Below are 19451 nucleotides of genomic sequence, written 5' to 3'. Positions count from 1 at the left end.
CTGGTCCAAAACCCTTTAAGCAGACTGGTTGAATTTGTTGAATAAGCCATAATTGGCTGGGATGCCATAATTTAAATAAATCACAATGGCTAGTTTCCCCACATTGCTAGAGCAAGACCAAGCCAGCCATATTATAAACTAACTTGTACAATGAATCAGTGTGTCTGAAGTGGTGGGAAGTGTAGAGATAGTGACCACAACTATGGGATTGAAGCCTCGCCCCGCTTTTTAATATGCATTTCATGCAGTGATTTTAATATGATTTTGTGCAGTGTTTGACATATACGCCTACTGATCCCCTGTTCTGAATAAACTAATAGATTTGGAGTTGTTCTTTTTTTACTCCTTCCGTTCAGTTGCATTTGATTCTCCGAGATACTCAGTATCTAATTAAAGTTTGCATTCCACTTATTTCTCCTTCAAGCTGTTTGTTGGGTTATCAGGAACAGGAAATTAAATCTGGATCTTAGTTTGAGAAAGCAATTTCTGTAAAGTAAATAGGAAGGAAGGATGCTTTGAGGTGAAAAAAGTTGGAGAAAGCATAAAGAGAATCAGGCAAGGAACACATAAAGATGCATGCAATTTCAATTTTGATCAACAACACTTGAACAAAGGAGAAATTACTGTACTGCTCCTTTAGTGCCCTAAAACAGTCATCTTTGCACCCATGGTATAATTCACCCATGGTATAATAATTTGTGCTTGTGAGAGTAAACACAGGCTAAAGCTGCATTCTTCTGAATATGCACATTAAAAGAAAAATGTAGTGTCATCTGTATTTGTACCACTTCTAGTACAATGAACAGGGGCTCTGTGCTGGGTGATAAAAATAATTATGTGATTAAAGACACTTCCTTACTGAGAAAAAGACACTTATTTCCAAATCTTATTCATGCTGATTATTCTTATTTCCTAAATGCAGTTAAAAAGCGAAATTCCATGAATTTTCCCATAGATTTAAACCTGTGCGTGTGTTTGTGTGCATTCATAAAGGTATGAGACAAATATATTGGAATCAAGATTTGATGCACACTGTGGCACTAGAACTTCACATCAAGTTCAAAAGTTTTGGATTTCTGTTTTCTGGGACGGCCCATAAAATAGTTAAAACCCCTTAAAAGATCTAGACTTTGTAAGGAGGTGGATTGGCCTGAAATGTGCACACCAGATCCAGTCCCTAATTAGAACCTTTTGTCCACAGCCCTTTCTAAAGCATTCCGTGTCTGTTTAATATTTAACATATGGGGGGGGGGGAGTTAACAGAGTTTTGTTGGTGTGCCAGTTCTATTACAATCAGAGATTGTTTAGTTGGGATGCAGAATAAAAAGAAAGAAAAGGAAAAGACTTATTTTCTTTCTAAAAGGAACCCAAGAAGAGGAGGAAGAGGAGAAGGAGGAGGAGGAAGCAGTTATGGGGTTTAGTTGGGATGCAGAATAAAAAATAAATAAAAGGAAAAAGGATTAGTTTCTTTCTAAGATGAAGCCAGGTTGAGGAAGAGGAGAAGGAGGGGCTGCTGTGGGGAGAGGCGGGGGGGGCGGCTACATGGGGGCTACTTTGCAAAAATGAGGGCAGCCTCCCTCTTTGAGAGTTGACCATCTCACACACCCCCAGCCACCCCCCTCCTCTGCAAAAGAGCAATACAGCCATTGTTGGGCATTGTATGGTGAAAGAAAAGGAAGAGAGTTCAAACAGCAATTGATCTTTATCTCCTGGGGGAAGGTGGGGTGGGGAGGAGGAAGGAGAGTTTGGAAAGAAAGGGTTGAGTTGATTTGGGCAATAAAAGGGTTAAAGGCAGGGAGTGGAGCTGGCAGAACCGGGAGGAGGGAATGCTGCCTGTCCCTTTAAGGTTCCTGCAGCACGAAGAGAATTGCAGGCATAATACGATTGGGGCGGCAGGATCACTTACTTCTGACGTTCCAAAGCCTGGGGGAGTTGGCTAGAGATGGTTTCCCTTTGATAAGGTCCTGGCAACTTAGTAACAACTCGAGAGGCAATAATAATAATAATAATAATAATAATCGGAGTCTCAAAGCTTTGATACGAACGTACCCACCAAAACCCTCCATCTCAACGGGGAGGAAAAAAAAAAAAAGCAAATCACCAGAACTCACGATTAGCTCTTTAGTTCGGGCTTTTACGCCCAAAGCTTTAGGCCGGCGCCTTTGCCTCTACTGGGATCTGAAGAACCGCGGCCCTTGATGTCGGCTTGTTTTCTACCACCACCACCACCACCCTCTTCCCTCCCCCCCACACACAAAAAAAGAAAGTGTGTGTTTGGGGCGGGGGGGAAGGTGTTGCAGAAAAGACGCTTATCTCCCTTACAGGACCGTTCCTCTCGGTTGTTCACTTTGATGTGCACAGTTAAACCCACAGCTCAGTGTTTGTTGAAATAGCCCGGAGGACATTTGGTGCAAGGAATGACTGCTTGAAAGAGGACCTGGGTGGAAAGAAGGGGGCGGGTGGGGTGGGGGTGGGGGTCAGGAGAAGTGGGGGAGGGGTCGGGTCTTTGATTCTCACCCCCCGCGCGCGCGCTCTTTTGGGTTAAAAAAGGAAGGAGAGAATCCCCCCCGCCAAACTCTCGCTTTCTTTCCGCTGATATATTTTTGGGCAAGGTCCTAGTGTCCCCCGAACCCCTCCCCACTCCCCCTCCTTTTTTTTTTTTAACTCTCAGATGCTGTTGCGAAGAGCTTGGGAGGAGGTGGGTGATAGGGAGGAATCAGCGCAGCGTTGCGGGTTACTTTTCTCCTTTCCCTATGAGAAAGGCTCAGGGAGGGAGATTTTGAGGCCGGGGGGAGGAGGAGGAGGAGGGGGGCTCTGCTGTTTGGAAGGAAGTGCCGGGCGCCCGATTTAACAGAGGTTGGGGGAGGGAGAAAGCGCCCCACCACCAACTCCGGGATCAATGGTAAGTTGCGAAAGAATGTGTGTAATTCCTTCGCCCCTCTCCCCCCCTTTTTCTCCGTTGCTTTGATGTTTTCTTGGCTGGAGCTTTGAAGTTGTTCGGAGAAGCTGTTTGCGCGTTCGTTATGAGTAAGCAGACCTAGGGGGGGAAAAGAGGGAGCGCTGGGTTTGGACGAACCACAGCAGCCACTGAGCTCTCTCTGTGTGTGTGTGTGTGTGAGAGAGAGAGAGAGAGTTTAAGGGGGAGGCATCTGCTGGGGAAGGAATGGGTCTTTTCACAGACCCCCCCTTCCCTCATAAACATCCCGGTAAAGTAGGGAGGAGTTTTTGCCTTTGTTTTCCAGCAATGTTTTGTGACTTGGAAAGGAGGTAGAGACCCAGGGATGGCTTCGGTTGGTAGGTAGGCGAAGGATGCCTTGGCTGCCAGTCCCTCCTCCCGCACCTCTTCGCGTACACCCCTCCCACTTCTGTCAGCACCCTCGATGAACTCCAAAGAGGCGCAGCGTGCTGACTTTGGGGTCAGTTGTTACACAGGATTTGGAGAAGGCGGCCGGGGAAGGTTTTCCTGTTCTCTCGTTCCTTTCTCTCTCTCTCTCTCTCCCCTTCTCTTTCTCTCTCTCTCTCTTCCCCCCCTCCCCAGTTCCTGAGATATCTCAGCAGATCTGCTTACATTCCCCCCCCCCTTTCCCATCAGTCGCCATTTCTGGATATTTTTCTCTCTTTCATGCTTCCCTCCCTCTGCGGGATGGTTCTCTGCGGGTATGGGCTGCAGCGTCGCCGTCTTCTCCTCCTCCTCCTCAAAATCTATTTAATTTGCGTTTTAAACAATCGCCTACGTGCCCACCGCCTCTTTGATGGAGTGCTTGTCTAAGTGGGGAAATGCTGGAGGATTCTAACAGCCTGGTCTGGAATGTCTGCTCTTGTTCAGGTATCTTCCAGGACATCCTCCTCCTCCTCCCTCCCTCCCTTCCTCCTCCTCCTCCTCCCTCCCTCCCTCCCTCCCTCCCTTCCTCCTCCTCCTCCTCCCTTTGAAGCAGCTTTTGAACTTTCTGAAGAAAAGTTGAGGCGAGCAGGAAACTATACAGGGAACTTTTTATGTGTTTATGCGCTCTAGGCTATGGGTGGAAGAGGTTGGTGGAAGCCTGGCATTGGGCTGCTCATTTACTGGAGTGGGAGTTTGCAGCTCTGTGCGTGTTTGACGGAGCGGCAGCTTCCCCCCCTCTCCCTTGGATTGGATGGTGGTGGAGTTATGGTGAGCTGGTTAAGAACTTTGGATGCCCATTCTTTGCTCTGCACAGCCCTCTCGCCGTAGAGTTGAATTGTGTGTGGTGTTTTGTTTTTTTTTTAATGGTGCTTTGTCGCATGAAAGGGGACCAATGCATGATAAAGGTAGGGATAGCAGTTGGGGGGGGAATTACATGTCAACAGTATACTTGAACCGAGCATGGCTTTTTTCAAAGACAAGACGCAACTGGTAAGAAAGTCTTCATTTTCGACAGCGAGGCTGGTCAAATCTGTCTTTGCCTTTCCAGCTTCTTTTCAACCTTTTTCCCCCTCCTCTCTTCAGGGTACAGTTCAGAGGAGCATCCAGCATTGTGCTTTCTTAGGAGGGTTTCTGGTGATCCTAATCTAAACGTTTCAGGAGTTGAAAAGGTTTGGGAGGGAGGGGGAAGAGAGAGTGAAATGGAAACCAGATGCTGAGGAAAGCACGTTTTGTTCTTTTGCCCTGAGTTATCTAGCAAAGAGAGAGAAGGGAGGGAAGCAAAAAGCTAAAGGAATGTTTTGGTTTTTGTTTTTTGTTTTTTTGCTGCAAAATGGGTTGAACGGCATGGGGATCCAAGATTATTCCTGGGACTCCTCAGATGTTATCATAAGTAGGAGGGGGGAGGGAAACCCCTCCCGATGTTTTCCTTTGTGCATGTTGAGACTGTATTGGCAGTGCAATAAGTGTGTGTGTGTGTGTGTGGGTTTCTTTTCTTGTTTTTGTTCCCAACCTCTCACCCCACCCGGGCTCTCTGTATAGGAGAGTTAAAAGTGTGCCCAGAGTTCAGTCTTCCTCTTTGAAAAGAGTATTGGATACTTTTGATTAGTGCTGCAGATAGCTGCGGTTGCCTCTTTATTTTAATGTGAAGAGTTGAAAAGCCTGTTTATTTTTTGTCTTTGATGTTGCTTGGATCTGGTTTTGATTAGATCAATACTTCTCCCCCCCCACCTCTTTTTTCCCCTTCTTTAAGAGAGAAGACTCTGAGGATCCCCTGCTGACTTGAGAAAAGAAAAGAGAGAGAGAGAGAGAGGCGCACATTGCTGAGGAACTTAAAAAGGGGAGAGAGAGAGAGAGAGAGAAAGCTCTACCCGAAGAAACTCCCGGAGAACCATGAGCAGCGCGGCATTGCTGACTCACCTCCCAGACCCCAGCAGCAGCTTCAGGGAAGATGCCCCACGCCCCCCTGTACCAGGGGAAGAAGGAGAGACACCATGCCATCTGGCTGCCAGTTTCTTTGCCCTGAAAAACCAAAGCTTCAAGGCCATGTCTGTTTCTTCCACACCCAGGAGGAATGAAGATGGTCTTGGGGAGCCAGAAGGGAGTGCATCTCCAGATTCTCCACTCGCCCGATGGACCAAATCCTTGCATTCTTTACTAGGGGATCAAGATGGTGCTTATCTGTTTCGGACCTTTCTGGAAAGGGAGAAATGTGTGGATACCTTAGACTTTTGGTTTGCCTGCAATGGCTTCAGGCAGATGGACCTTAAGGATGCCAAAACTTTAAGAGTCGCCAAAGCTATCTACAAGAGGTACATTGAGAATAATAGCATCGTCTCCAAGCAACTCAAGCCTGCCACAAAGACCTACATACGGGATACTATCAAGAAGCAGCAGATCGATTCTGTAATGTTTGATCAGGCACAGACTGAGATTCAGACTGTGATGGAAGAAAATGCTTACCAGATGTTTTTGACTTCTGATGTATACCTCGAATATGTTAGGAATGGGGGAGAAAATCCTGCGTACATGAACAGCAATGGACTGGGCAGCTTGAAAGTGGATTGTGGCTACCTCCCTACCTTGAATGAAGAAGAGGAATGGAGCTGTGCTGACCTGAAACACAAACTTTTGCCCTCCATACTTGGACTGTCCAGTAAGACCTTGAGGGCTACGGCCAGCGTCCGAGCTACAGAAACGGTGGAAAATGGGTTCAGGTAAGAGCAATAGATCCCACTTATTATGGGAGGGTGTTAAGTGTCACAGTGTATTGCAAAACGAGTGTGTAGATGAATGTTGTGCTCCTGGTTTAAGTCAAATTTGGCAGAGAGACTCTCTTTTTTTTTTTTTTTTTGAAGCTTCCCAATTTTGGCATTTATTTCTTGCTGGAGGGGAGGGCTGCCTTTTCCCCTAATATGAAAAAAAGAGTACATTGTGGTTCTTAAGACCCACCAGTTCTAAACCTCTCTGAGACATCAAAAAGGAACTTCAAAGGACTCTTGTTCTTTGAGACATGCATTAATTGTTACCACTTTAAACCACATTAAGAGGAACTGGGAAGAGCACCATCTAGGCATGTGAATGAGTAATGAAATACTAGTTTGCCAACTTCATCCCTGGCTGGTGTTGAAATATGTGGATTACATGTAGAAAATGGAGAGCAATTATGTGACGATGGAACTAGAAAATCCATATTATTATTGAGATAACCTGTAAAACTGAACCAAGTTGACTTCATGAAGATGATGACTCCACACAGGTACTTCCATAGCTTGATAAATGAATATTAGCCGAAAAAATAGGATTTCTTAAGCCAAAGAAAACCAGCTTAGCTAAAGGGATGGCTTCAGGTACAGGATATTAGTAAGGGGCAAGAGTCAGAGATGAGCTCTGTGCTCCAGGTTCAAAGGAAGCTGCTTGATACCAACTTAAACAGTTGGTCCTTTGAGTTCACTTACTTGTCTGTTCCAACTAATAGCAGCTCTTCTTGCAGAATCCAGATACAGTTTTCTACTTGGAAAGGGAGAAGTCAGGATTTCAACCTAGGATTTATTTATTTTGTTCTGTGTGAAGGGTTGTGCTTGTATTGTGGAACTTTCCCCAGACGAATGGCATGTAGTCTTCATTTGAAGGTTGCTTCCCCCCTCCTTTCAAAATTGTCTTTGGTAAACCCCCAAGAGAATGATTTGTGTTTTCCTTTGGTTGCATTGGCTGTTGAAAGTGTGGCAAGAGTAGTTGTTCATCACCCCAAGTGGCAACATCGTATTTTCTTCTATGATATTATTCTCCTTATTCCCCCCCCCCCCTTTTGCCTTCATAAATCAGAATTGGTCGCATATGAAACGGTAGAGCAGAAGGACCTTGTCTCTCTCTCTCTCTCTCTCACACACACACACATTCTCTCTCTCTCTCTGTATTCTGTCTTGCTTTGGGAGTTTCTAAATCTGGTAAGTATTTGACATCTGGTTTACAGGAATTTTGTGAGTGTTTCTGTGATTCATGGACATCAAAGAACTTCAGGCATCTCCTCTTTTTTCAGCTTGTATCGACCATGGCCTGCCTCTAAGAGGAGGGATCTTGAACTGCATCCGTTGTGTTTTTTTTTATTATTTTTGTTTGACTTTTAGCAAAGGGACTATGTGGTCTTTCCAAGGGATAGGACTGGCAAGGCAGCCGATTCCAATCCAGCTTTCCCGCACAGCAGTATAAATCTGGAGCAGCTCCAGATGTATAAGGAGCAGCTTACAGTTGTTGGCTGTGTACATGACATCCATGTAAGACATATTTGTTTCATCTGTTTGATGGGAATGTGCGCTCTATTCTTCTGTCTGAAGACTCAATACGTTTTTCTTATGGGGCCAGCTTTGCAGTAGCTCATATTTGCTGCGACAGTGAACTTGAACATGGAGATAATGATCACTTAGATATATTTATTTTTCTTAGCTTAAGATATAAAGACTATAAAGGGCATTTTTTGCCACTGGAACTTCAGAAATAATATATTTAATATGCGATTGCTTTAGTGATTCTAGAATAGGATTTTTTTCCTCCATGGTTGATCAAACTTTATTTGTGCAAGCAGCCTCACATTTTATCATGCATATGTTGATGGTATTTTATAGGGAACTTATTTACAGATTTTACATTAAGCAAATTGCTTGCAAATTGCTCCAAAGAGGCATGGAATAGGGTTTGGGGGGGGTCTGTCTTCACTGCATAACTAAGTAGAGAGTAGGATTTGAACTTGAGTCCTAGGATTGTCACTACCCCAGGCTTAGTGTGTTATCTTGGGCACACCAGCCCATCCATTCTCAGACTAAATTTTTCTGCTATGAAATTGAAATAGGACTTATGACTGTGTACCTATGCCTTGGTAAGAATTGTTGAGTACTTTGGTTGGAAGTGTCAGATCTGGTAGCAGTTTCTAGACTGGACTCTTATAGTTGCATATTGCCCTAGGATGCAAGCTCAAACTTCTTGTCAAATTCCATTGCTTTTCTGTTTTAACTAATGTTAAAAATCCTGGTTCACCTCCCCGCCACCCAACTTGGAGAAAGAACTGCTACTATACATATCTAATCTACCTTCTGCTAATGAATCAGTTTAACAGATAGTTATGGAGATTTGGTGTATACCCTAACTCTACCCCCCACCCCACTGCAACTAGCCTACAACTGTAATGCATAATCTCATCTGATTTGTGTGTTAAACATATCTATATATGCTTAATGGTTTTTGAGGAAAGAAAGCTATTTCAAGGTTGGTCCAAATGACTATTATTCACACTTGCAAGATGCTGGCATCTGGACAAGGGACAGTTACTTTGAGATTTGTTACTTTAAGCTCCATACAATGGAACTAAAAATAATTGTCTGCGTTGTACTCTAAATGTATGATGTGTCAGTTCATGAGCCCAGATCTGCCTTCCTACAGTATAGACAATAAGACACGTTCTGAGCGAAGCTAGCTTTACTGCTGAATAAGCTGGATCTGGCAGATAGGTCTTCACTGATCAAAAGACCTGCTGGTTGGCACTTATTGTATGAGAAATAACTATGAACTGAAGTTAACTTGTATCCACACCACAGCAAGGCCTTGCACGTGCAACCACACCTTCTTCTCATTGTTTTTTGGAGAAGAGGAGGGAAGTTATATACCAGTCTCCTATAAAGTTATAAATACTGCACTGCCAGCATTAAATAATCATGCATGCTTCTACCTAGAAAGATACACCAATTTTCACAGCCTGATTTAGCAGTTTCTTGACAAAACATGTTTGGATTTTCAAGTTTATCACCTGAAAACCCGTGTGTCCTCAATGAGACACCGTTTTGCTTTCTCCATCCCCAATCTGTACATCGCTGTGAACTGAAAACTGGCTACAATTTCTCAGCACCCTCTTGCTTAGGCTGAACATGAAGCTCTGAAGCTTTGTATAAAGCAGGAAGGTAAAATTGACAGGAAAAAAAAATGGAGGAGAAAAGGAGTTTTTATTAAGGGTCACCGTAAACACTGTGAAAGGATTCATCCAGAGGTGGGTATTCAGCAGGTTCTGACCAGTTCTGGAGAACCGGTAGTGGAAATTTTGAGTAGTTTGGAGAACCAGCAAATACCACCTCTGATTGCAGATTTTACAGTGTCCTTCCCCTGCCAGCCACCAAGCCATGTCCACAGAATTGGTAGTAAAAAAAAAAAAAATGCAGTTCACATCTGTTTGTAGCTTAGTACATGGAGGTCATCTTAAATAAAAGTCTATGTTCCATGTTGCCTGTTCTATCTCTTTTATGCACTCTATCTAAAAAGAGTGCATGAAAGAGTAACAAAGATGATTATAGGGGGGCTGGGGACTAAAACATATGAAGAATGGTTGAAGGAATTGGGTATGTCTAGTCTAGTGAAAAGAAGGACCAGAGGAGGAAACACAACAGCAGTGTTCCAATATTTGAGGGGCTGCCACAAAGAAGAGCGAGTCAACCTATTTTCCAAAGTGCCAGAAGGCAAGGACAAGGAACAATGGATGGGAACTGATCAAGGAGAGAAGCAACCTAGAACTAAGAAGAAATTTCCTAATAGCGAGAACAATTACCCAGTGGAACAGCTTGCCTTCAGAAGTTGTGGGTGTTCCATCACTGGAGGCTTTTAAGGAAAGACTGGACAACCACTTGTCTGGGATGGTAACAGAGTTTCCTGCTTGAACAGGAAGTTGGACTAGAAGACCTTCAAGGTCCCTTCCAATTTTTGTTATTCTGTTAATGTCCTCTTGGATGATGAAGAGAAGCTACTACTTCTTGTTCCTTTAAAGCAGGGGTCTCCAACAGCTGATTGGGGAATTCTGGGAGTTGAAGTCCTCCAGGCTTAACGTTACCAAGGTGGGAGACCCCTGCTTTAAAGTATTTCCCACCATTCAGTCTTAAAAAGGATGGAACTTTTGGTGGCCTTGAAGAAAGATAGGATGGAGATCCCTACACAGAGGAGTTACAAGATCGATTGATGAGATTTGGTTGCAGTTAAGGTGTCAGTGTGGTCAAAACCATTCCCCCCCCCCCTATTTTTCAACGTAACCATGAAAACACTTTTAATTGGTTTACTCATTGTATGTTAGGTTTGTAAGGGCAAATCTTGGATTCCCCCCTCCCCCGTTTTAATTTTATAATTCTGTGTGAAGACTTCTCCATCCACTTCGTTGAAATGCTGAAAAAAAGGTTATAAGCTAAGTGTCCCAGGGATTTATATTTGATGATGGTGCTTACCATTCCTGTTGAACTTCAAAGCAATAGTTTTGAAGCTCTTTCTTGTCGAAAATGATGAACTCTCCAAAGTGACTGCTTACACTACTGAAGAGGCTCTTCTTAGCCCTCCCTTAGGGATGCATTGTAAACATAACTTCCAGTGGTTGCTGCGCTGGCATGTTTCAGATTGCATGTGCTTGAAAAGAAAAGGCCTATATAGGATCCCCTGAAAGAGCCGGGCTGGTTCTATACAGATGGTGAGCATCTTGAAACCAGATACTTTACAACAACAAGCTCTGATGGGCCTGGGTTGTGTTAAAACAAGACATGAAACAGTTCCAAGGAGAGCAATAAAAGGTAAAAAGGCTTCAATTGCCCCCTTTCCCTAAAAAATAATAATAATTTTTTTTTAAAAAACACCATTAACGGTGTACTGAAAGTTGAAATTTCAGAAGCAGAGATGCCTTATCAGGAGAATTGGCTTTGTTTTTAGGGGTAGAATTGCCATTCCTTCCCATCTTCCCAGTTAAAAAAAAATGCTGTTAGAAAATAAAAATCAATCTTCTCCATTTTGTCATGCTTAGTATCTTTCTTCCTTCCCCTCCCTCCTCCTTCCTCCTCCCTCCCTCCCTCCCTCCCCCTCCCTCCCTCCCTTCCTTCCTCTCTCCTCCCTCCTTCCTTCCTTCCTTCCTTCCTGATATCTTGAGCTTCCCACCAGAAAAAATATTGGTGCATTTTGGGAATGAATGCAGTCCCATATGTGCAGAAATAGCTCCTTCTCTGGCAGTGCTGTGTCTCCTTGCAAAGGTCAGCTTGAGATAGAGAAAGTCCATCCCTACTCTTGGCCATGACTCCTTGAAGAGGGGCTGTCCCTCTGTCTATTTCTCCCTATCCACCCTTCTTTACAAAGGTTGGTGCCCCCCTGCCCCCCACTGAAATGGAGGAATGGAGCAGACAGGAGAGAGGAGACATGCAGCTTGTGACAAAAGTGAGCAAAGTCTACCTAAGAAGGGTGACCGTGGACAGTCAAGATGCATGGAAATACAGTAAAGGGACTAGAATATTAGAGGGTGAAAGGATGGCTTTCCACTGAAGATGCCAGGCTGTTTACTTAAATCAAGTTCTGCCACTCTCCGCAAGTGGCTTGAGGGGATGGTTTTTTTAAAAATAATAATAATAATTAAAAGGACCCGCTTCTTATGCCTTGGTCTTGCAGAAGTGAATTTCTTCTCCATCCTAACCCTGCCTTCTGAGCTCCTTATGGGCAACTCTTGATTAGACTAAGTGATTCTGAGCATGGAACAACAACGTGTGTTGCAACGAGCTCTCTCTCTCTCTCTCTATCTCTCTCCAGTGAAAAAGAGTTACCAAACTGAGTTTCTTCCGGATGAGGGATGTGGTTTGGCCCCTCTGAGAATCTGTGCTGTGGAATGTCCTGGAAGTGGTGTACATTTGACAGCTGGGGTGGGGTGTGTGTGGGGTGCCCTTTCATTCATTTTTCAGTATTTTATGGAACAGGCATCTGGAACAAGGGGTGACTGCTTCAAATAAGGAACATCTGGTAACCTTCAGCCTGGATTCCAGGCTTTTAAGAGCTGAAGAGTTAAAGGTGTTGCTGTCAACGAGGAAGATCTTCTGAGACCATCGTCTTTATGGTGCTTATTTATGGTCCTGCCTCCACAAGGGTCCTGCAAATATCTTTTGGGTTGTTTTTAATGAAGAGTTAATGTAACGAGGAAGTTGACCATCGTGGTCCTCCTCCCAATCCTGCAAATTCTTGTACGCAGTGTTGCCATATTTGCTCTCCGCTTTAAAGCCTTCTGCGTGAAGGGTGTTCATCCAATGCTGGTTACCCTGTGTGTAAACCTCTCCCCTCTTGTAGCCTTGTCTTATTCGGCATCTTCACCGTGTTAATGGCGGTTTTCATGATGTTTATCTACTTCTACGGTTTTACGGTATCTCAGCCAGAATCACTTTGGCTGAGATGGGTGATGATATGAATTTGACAAATAAATCACTCAAACAACGAGTGTGACAGTGAGGTAATTCTTGATTTACAGCCATTCGCTTAGTAGCTGTTCAAAGTTACAATGACACTGAAAAACCTGTGACCATTTTTCACACTTACGACCATCGCATTCCCCCATGGTCACGTGATGCTTACCACAAATAAAAAAGAAAGTTTTGCGCATTTCTCCTTAAGGTTGTAGATCAGTGAGGAAAGATTGTTTTGCTCTTCAGATCAGACTTAGATCTTTAGACCTCCCTGTCTTTAGAGGCCCTCTGCTTTCTCCTCTGAAATCAGATGCTTATTGGCTGATTTTGAAATCGTAGCCTTTCTGTCAAAGTGACAGGGCAGACAAGCACCCTAAAATATTATGGGTGCTTACCAGTAATTCCCAGTATTCATCAGATTTCCCAAGCACATTGCATCTAGAGTTCCTCTAATGTAGGTTTACAATGAATCCTATTATCAATTGGAGGCAGAAGGGAGTCCTGTGTCTTTAAGGCAAGGGCCTTCAAACTTGGCAAGTTTAAGGCTTGTGGACTTCAACTCCCAGAATTCCTGAGATAACATGACTGGAGGAGGAATTCTGGGAGTTGAAGTCCACAAGCCTTCCAGCTGTCAAGTTTGAAGGCCCCTGCTTTAAGGTCACGCTATGAGCTTGTGGCCCTGATAAAATTTCAAGGAAGTCAAGGCATCTCTTCAATGGTGATGCTCATTTGCCCCATGTCAACCCTTTCTGCTCTCTTTCTGATGAAGAATATGAACATTTAATGTTTTAGTGGGAAAGTAGTTGAGCACGTAGTGGGGAGCGGCTGAGCACCCTGTCCAAAATGGAAACGTTATATACAGGCAGTCCTTGAACTTACAAACATTCATTTAGTGACTGTTCAAAGTTACAACGGCACTGAAAAAAAAATGACTTGTGACCAGTTTTCACTCTTACCTTGCAGTATCCCTGCCCATGGTCACAGTGATCCGAATCTGGACTCTTGGCAGCTGCTTCCTATTTATGACGGTTGCAGTGTCTTGGGGTCCTGAGATCACGTTTTTCGACCTTCTGACAAGCAGAGTCAATGGGGGAAGCTAGATTACTTAACACAACTGGGTTATTAACAACTGCAGTGATTCACTTAACTACGGTAACAGAAAGTTGTAAAATGGGCCAAAACTCACTGAGCAACTGTCTTGCTTACCAATGGAAATTTTGTTTGCTCAATTACAATTGGTCCTCAAGGACCACCTATAGTGAAGGGGGATTATTAAGGGATAGGCTGAGGGTAGATGGTTGGATAACTTTCTGGACAATTTCAAACACTGGCTGCTCAGAGAATCAGTGCCATAGATAGGGAGAGGTTTGTAAGTATATTGCATTTGGCAAAGTGCAGTAGAATTATATAGCATTTTTACTTCTAAAACAAAATGGCAGAGCAGGTTATCATGTGGTATGTCAACTGTGAGAAATAAACAGATCTTGTGTGCAGTTGGGCTTTGTGCTAGTTAAGCAGGCTTAGCGTTCATGAATGCAGCCTCTGCCTACTTAAATAGGACAAAGTCCAACTGTTCACAAGAAGATCTTATTTCAGGGTAGATAGTGATAGGGTTATGCTTTTTTAAAAAAAGTGTTGACTGCTAGAGTGGCTTTGATTGATGCCCCCCTTTCTCACTCTATGTAGACCTGGGGTGTCCAACCTTGGCACCTTTAAGACTTGTGGACTTCAACTCCCACAATTCTTCAGCCAGCATGGCTGGTTGAGGAATTCCAGGAGTTGAAGTCTACAGGTCTTAAAAGTTGCCAAGGTTGGACACCCGAGGTCCAGATCTCTTTCATCTTTGAAATAGCAAGTCCTAGAAGGGAGGGCAAGTGTGTAAATTGGTAAAACGTAGTATCTAAGACCAGGAAGACAAAGGGTTAACTAAGCTCAGTAATATGACTAACCTACCTCAAAGGTTTTATTGTGAGGATAAGTTAAGAGTAGAGATGCTTCAAGATAGCTCTTTGGAAGAAAGGAGAAAGGAATGCAAGCTTGATGACTCTTTTTCAAGCAGTTCAATAGTTGGGGCCTTGAAGTCATGGATAAGCAACCTGGTGCCCTTTGGAGGTCTGGGACTGAAGCTCCCACAATCCCATAATTAGTGGCTGGAGTTAAGGAGAGATGAAGTCCAAAAACATTGTGAGAGCTCCAGATTCTCTATCCCTAATTTAAAATATCCTGTGAAGTCATTGAGACAAGCGACCTATGAAATTATGTGGGAAAGCTTAAAGCAGTAGGAAGAAAGCTTAAACTGTGGTCCATCTTAAACACTTCTCATTTTCAAGAATTCTACGGAATCTGTGGTGTTTTTTTCTCTCTCTCCAAGTGTTGGGAATGTTAGGTCTGTAGTTTGCCTTGAATAACTGCTACCTTGCTCTTTGGTCTCCTAAAGTTTGCATTTCCTGAGTTCAGAGACTAGCAGGGCTCTCTGTTTTTGCTCATTTTCTAGGTCCTTCAAGAGGAATGACCCAGTTAACCCTTATCATGTGAATTCTGGCTATGTCTTTGCTCCTGCTACTAGTGCAAACGACAGCGAAATTTCGAGTGATGCTCTGACCGACGATTCTATGTCAATGACCGACAGCAGTGTGTAAGTATTTCCATCATTGGAATTGGAAAGAAGTTTGTAAATAGTTAAATTTTTCTGGGCTGTCCTTCCTACTAAATGGAACACATGATTGGAATAGAACAGTATATGCTGCAAATGTAAGATTTGGTTCCACCATTTTCATTGCTTGATAGGGACGATTCTTCCAAAGTCTAAGACAAATGACCTTGTTCTCCTGGAATACCTACAGAGTTTGTTTCTGGCCCATGGAGCCTGTCTGTAAGTTATCCCTTTATTTGCTGTCTTGTTTCAGGTGTTTTTAGGTCTGTGTGTGCTGTCATAAAATAATGACGGTGTTAAAAAAAAAAATCGTTTCCTTTAGGAAGTGCTCTGAGGCTACTGCTGCACTTCCAAGTACAATTGATCTAAAAGGCAAGTGACCTGTTGTGCCAATATTAGAACTAGAATTAGAGGAAGTTTGGCCTGTTTTCTTTTAGTTTCTCTCTAGAAGGGCAATGGTGTCCTCTGTAACAATCTTAACTGTTGGAGAGAGAGGAGGGGGGGAGGGGAAGGAAAGAAGGAAAGGAAAGGAAGAGAAAAAGAAAGAAAAAGAAAGAAGGGAGAAAGAGAAGAAAAGAAATGAAGAGAGAAAGGAAAGGAGGAAGAGAGAGAAAGAAAAAGAAAGAAAGAAAGAGAGAGAGAGAGAGAGAAAGAAAAAGAAAGAAAGAAAAAGAAAGAAAGAAAGAAAGAAAGAAAGAAAGAAAGAAAGAAAGAAAGAAAGAAAGAAAGAAAGAAAGAAAGAAAGACTCTCTTGATCAGCCTTTATATAGTGTCTGGTGGTTAAATTGCACTACTAGCTCTTTTCTCTCTGCCCTTTTCTCTCAAGTTGTATTTTCTGTCCTGTTTCTGAATGAAGGCAGTGCTTTATTATTGAAATATTCCAGGATATTCGAAGGACATGGTACATTTTGCTGTTGAAAGCAGAAAGAAGTTTTTAAAATGTTGATTGGTTTTGCTGTAATTAAGAGTTTCTCTACTTTCTTTCGTGACTCAGCTGATGCCCCGGGACTAAATCTAGAACCCTCTCCCCCCTCCCCCCACCGAGATGGACTGCAAAGTAACCATCCCTTGGGTGGCCCTTGTAGGTACTCAGACAGTTTTGATGTTGTTCGTGCTGCTTCATGAAAGCCAACCATTTAAAGGCAGTCCTCAACTTACGACCCCAATTGAGGCCAACATTTCTGTTGCCATGTGAAACATTTGTTAAGTGAGTTTTGCCCCATTTTACCACCTTTCTTGCCCCAGTTGTTAGGTGAATCATTGCCGTTGCTAAGCTAGTAACACAGCTATCAAGTGCAACTGGCTTCCCTCATTGACTTTGCTTGGCAGAAGTTTGCAAAAGATGATCACATGATCCCGGGATACTGCAGCCGTCATAAACAGGAGTCAGTTGCCAAGCAACGGTTGTAAGTGTGAGAAATGGCCAGGCATCCCTTTTTTCCAGTAGCGTTGGAACTTCGAATGGGATCACTAAATGAACTGTTATAAGTCGAGGCCTACCTGTCTATGGGGACTTTCTCCGGGCTTAAAGATTGGCTCCATTTTCGTTGTTGTCAAATCTCCCTGAAACAATCATGAAAACCGCCTCTCCCATCACTTATGGGGCCCCAGTGTGGCCTTGCCTTAACCCTAAAGAGGAGCTGCCATCCTTGGGCCTCCATAGAGTTAGTCATTTCTGAGCTAGCAATGGCCCCCTTACGGCTGGGATCCTTATGCCCTCTCTTCAGAGTCAGGCCTTCTGCAGATGAGAGGCCTGAGTGAGAAATAAAGTGCAAAGGAGGGTGAGGGTGGGAGGTGAGGGGGGTTAGGTGGGGTGTGGGGATGAAAGGCTTAACTGAATCCCTTTCAGCCCATTGTTCATCTAGGGGAGCTTAGGAGAGGATAAGAGGTTAGCAGGCAGCTTTGAAATTGACTTGAACAAGTGAATAGGAGCTACCCCTTTTAAAGCAGGGCATAAAAGAAGCCGGCCTGTTTGCTCCTGCCATAACAAGAGCTCCTGCCATAACAAGAGCTCCCAGGTCACGAGGAGCCAGGGAAGCTCGCTTGATTTATACCACTGGGAAGGCATTGAACCGACAAAAACGTGGGGTTCAGTAGGATCCGGGATAGTTACCTAGCCCGAGGGAGCAACTTTTCTTCACCTGCTCCTGCTGCCAACTCCAGCCCTGGTTTTCTGCCTTTGACTTGTTTTCCTTGCCCCTGGGTGTACAAAAGAGAAACTTGAGCAAAAACTTGAAGGGGAAAGGTGTTTTCCGTCCGGGCTGAGGGAATGGATTGGAAAAAGGGGGGAGGGGGGGAAATAATCCGTTGCTTCTGTGGTAAGTTGACTTCCTTTGATGCTGCGGCAAACTGACATCAGTGCTTTTTCCTATAGGTTTTGTTGACTTCCCAATTGTGCATTTAGGTTGCCTCTTGGGTGGCAGTCAAATGGAGGGAGAGAATGTCGAGATAGAGGAAGCCAGGGTGAGTTGGGCTGGAAGGTTTGGTGGCCTTCCTAGAAGGGGAGACAAATGCACCTCGTGCCTGAGTTTGCAGTTAATCTCAAAAGTATCCTGGTGACATTTTTGGTTGCTCATGTGCTCTTTTAGTGCCGACCATAAAGCACCTCCAATTTCCATGTCTTGGTTGGAGGGAAGGAAATAGAGAGAAGAAAAAGAGCTGAAAGGGAGCGCCTTATTGGTTATATCTTATTTATGGATTTACTTTGGACCCATGGGAACACTGCTGAGTGAACTTCAAATATTACCTTATCTTACAAACCAGGCTTTTGATGTTGGCAAGATCAGAGGCTGTGCTCCACAGCCATTGCCAAATGAAGATGGGAGTGAATGCATATGCGCCAAAGCCTGAGATTTCAAAAGAAGCAGTAAAACTACATTCAAGTTAGGTCAGGCACATCTAAGTCAAAAGGCTAAGATAATTGGCTCAGCTTAAATGGCAGCTGACTGGAAAGGAGACTTCAAAATTAGTGTTTCCCCAGAAACAGATTGGCTTAGTCCCAGAGTGGTTAGCTAAAATGTTTATAATTAAACTGTGCTACTCACTGGCTAAAATTGTGCAGTTCTTTATTCTAGACTCGGATTTAAACACATACACACACACACACACACCGAGGCAGGCAGGCAGGGGCAAGGAGGAGAAAGCTAGTTGGACTGACAGGGTTGTCATCTTCCCAAAAACACTGTCCCACTTTTGAGGCCATTGAGCTCTTGCATTTAAAAAGCTTTCATATATTCCAGCATTGGGCAGAAATATTTGGTGTTCCCTTCCTCTCAGATCTCACCTTATTATCAAATGGCCAAGCGTGGCATCTATAGGATTCTTCTAGTTGAGGATTATAACAGCCTTACAATAGATTTTAAGACGGATTTGAAATCAACCCCAATGTATTTACCAAACAGGCTTCTTATCTAAAGCTTTGCCTTTTCTGTTTTCCTTGCCTTCGTGGCTACCTTATAGAGTCTTCCTTGCTCCTATTTTTCAGATGAGAAGCTTGCGGGGCTGGTAGAAGTCCACCACCAACACTGCTTGGTGCATGTGTGGCTGAAAGAAAGCTTGAAACCAAAATAAATATCCCCGGGGCAAAATGAGTCCTCTCCTCTGTGCTTTAATTGGCTTCTTTGGCTACCCTAATTTTAAATTTGAGAAGCAGCTGTCTGTCTCGTTCACACGAAAGCATTATCAATTCTTGCCTTGTTCCAGTGCTCTTTTATTTTAAATATTCAAGAACCAAAAATGCTCAAATCCTCATTAGGATGCCCAGTTCTGTTTCTCAGGCTATTGAGGAATGCCCCCTCCTAACATGACACTTACTTTTCCCCCCAAATTTTATTGGTTTTAAAAACAAACATAAACAAAACATAAAAACATCAAGCTATCTTCCATAGATGTGCCGGTTGATTTACAAATTGTTTTGTGCTTCCATTTCGTAGTCTTCAATTACAATTACATTACATATACTCTCATATTGTCAATCAAAAATTAAATACCTTAGCATCATTATTAATCAATCATTTGACTATACTTTTATTCATTCATGTTTTACAAGATAACCATAATTTACTTAGATCTTATAACAGTTCATATTACCATCCCAAATCTATCCTAAAATCATTTTTAGATATAATAAGAAAGAAGTACATCTTTGTATATTTATTATTTTCTAAAAGTCTACATAATTCATTACTGTACTTTA

The 19451-nt window shown here is 43.4% G+C and overlaps 1 protein-coding gene across 5 annotated transcripts in view; it reads left to right on the top strand.

Annotated features, from left to right (window-relative positions):
* The first annotated feature begins 2399 nt into the window (after positions 1 to 2399).
* Positions 2400 to 19451, top strand: part of AXIN2 (axin 2) — a 54935-nt gene continuing 37883 nt past the window's right edge. The window contains exons 1-3 of one of the 5 annotated variants that reach the window (XM_026678789.2): positions 2400 to 2902; positions 5133 to 6096; positions 15098 to 15238. In XM_026678789.2, the coding sequence (XP_026534574.2) occupies positions 5273 to 6096; positions 15098 to 15238 (965 nt within the window). In that variant the 5' untranslated portion in view covers positions 2400 to 2902; positions 5133 to 5272. Of the gene's footprint in view, positions 2903 to 3138; positions 3827 to 5131; positions 6097 to 15097; positions 15239 to 19451 lie in introns of those variants that run through there. The other 4 variants (XM_026678790.2, XM_087956088.1, XM_087956089.1 and 1 more) reach the window with 4 other exon arrangements.

This window comes from Notechis scutatus, chromosome 2, assembly GCF_049901735.1.
Source record: "Notechis scutatus isolate UNSWTSFEM ecotype Mainland chromosome 2, rNotScu1.2, whole genome shotgun sequence".
Taxonomy (NCBI): Eukaryota; Metazoa; Chordata; class Lepidosauria; order Squamata; family Elapidae; genus Notechis; species Notechis scutatus.
This window is presented reverse-complemented; position numbering and strand designations above follow the sequence as displayed.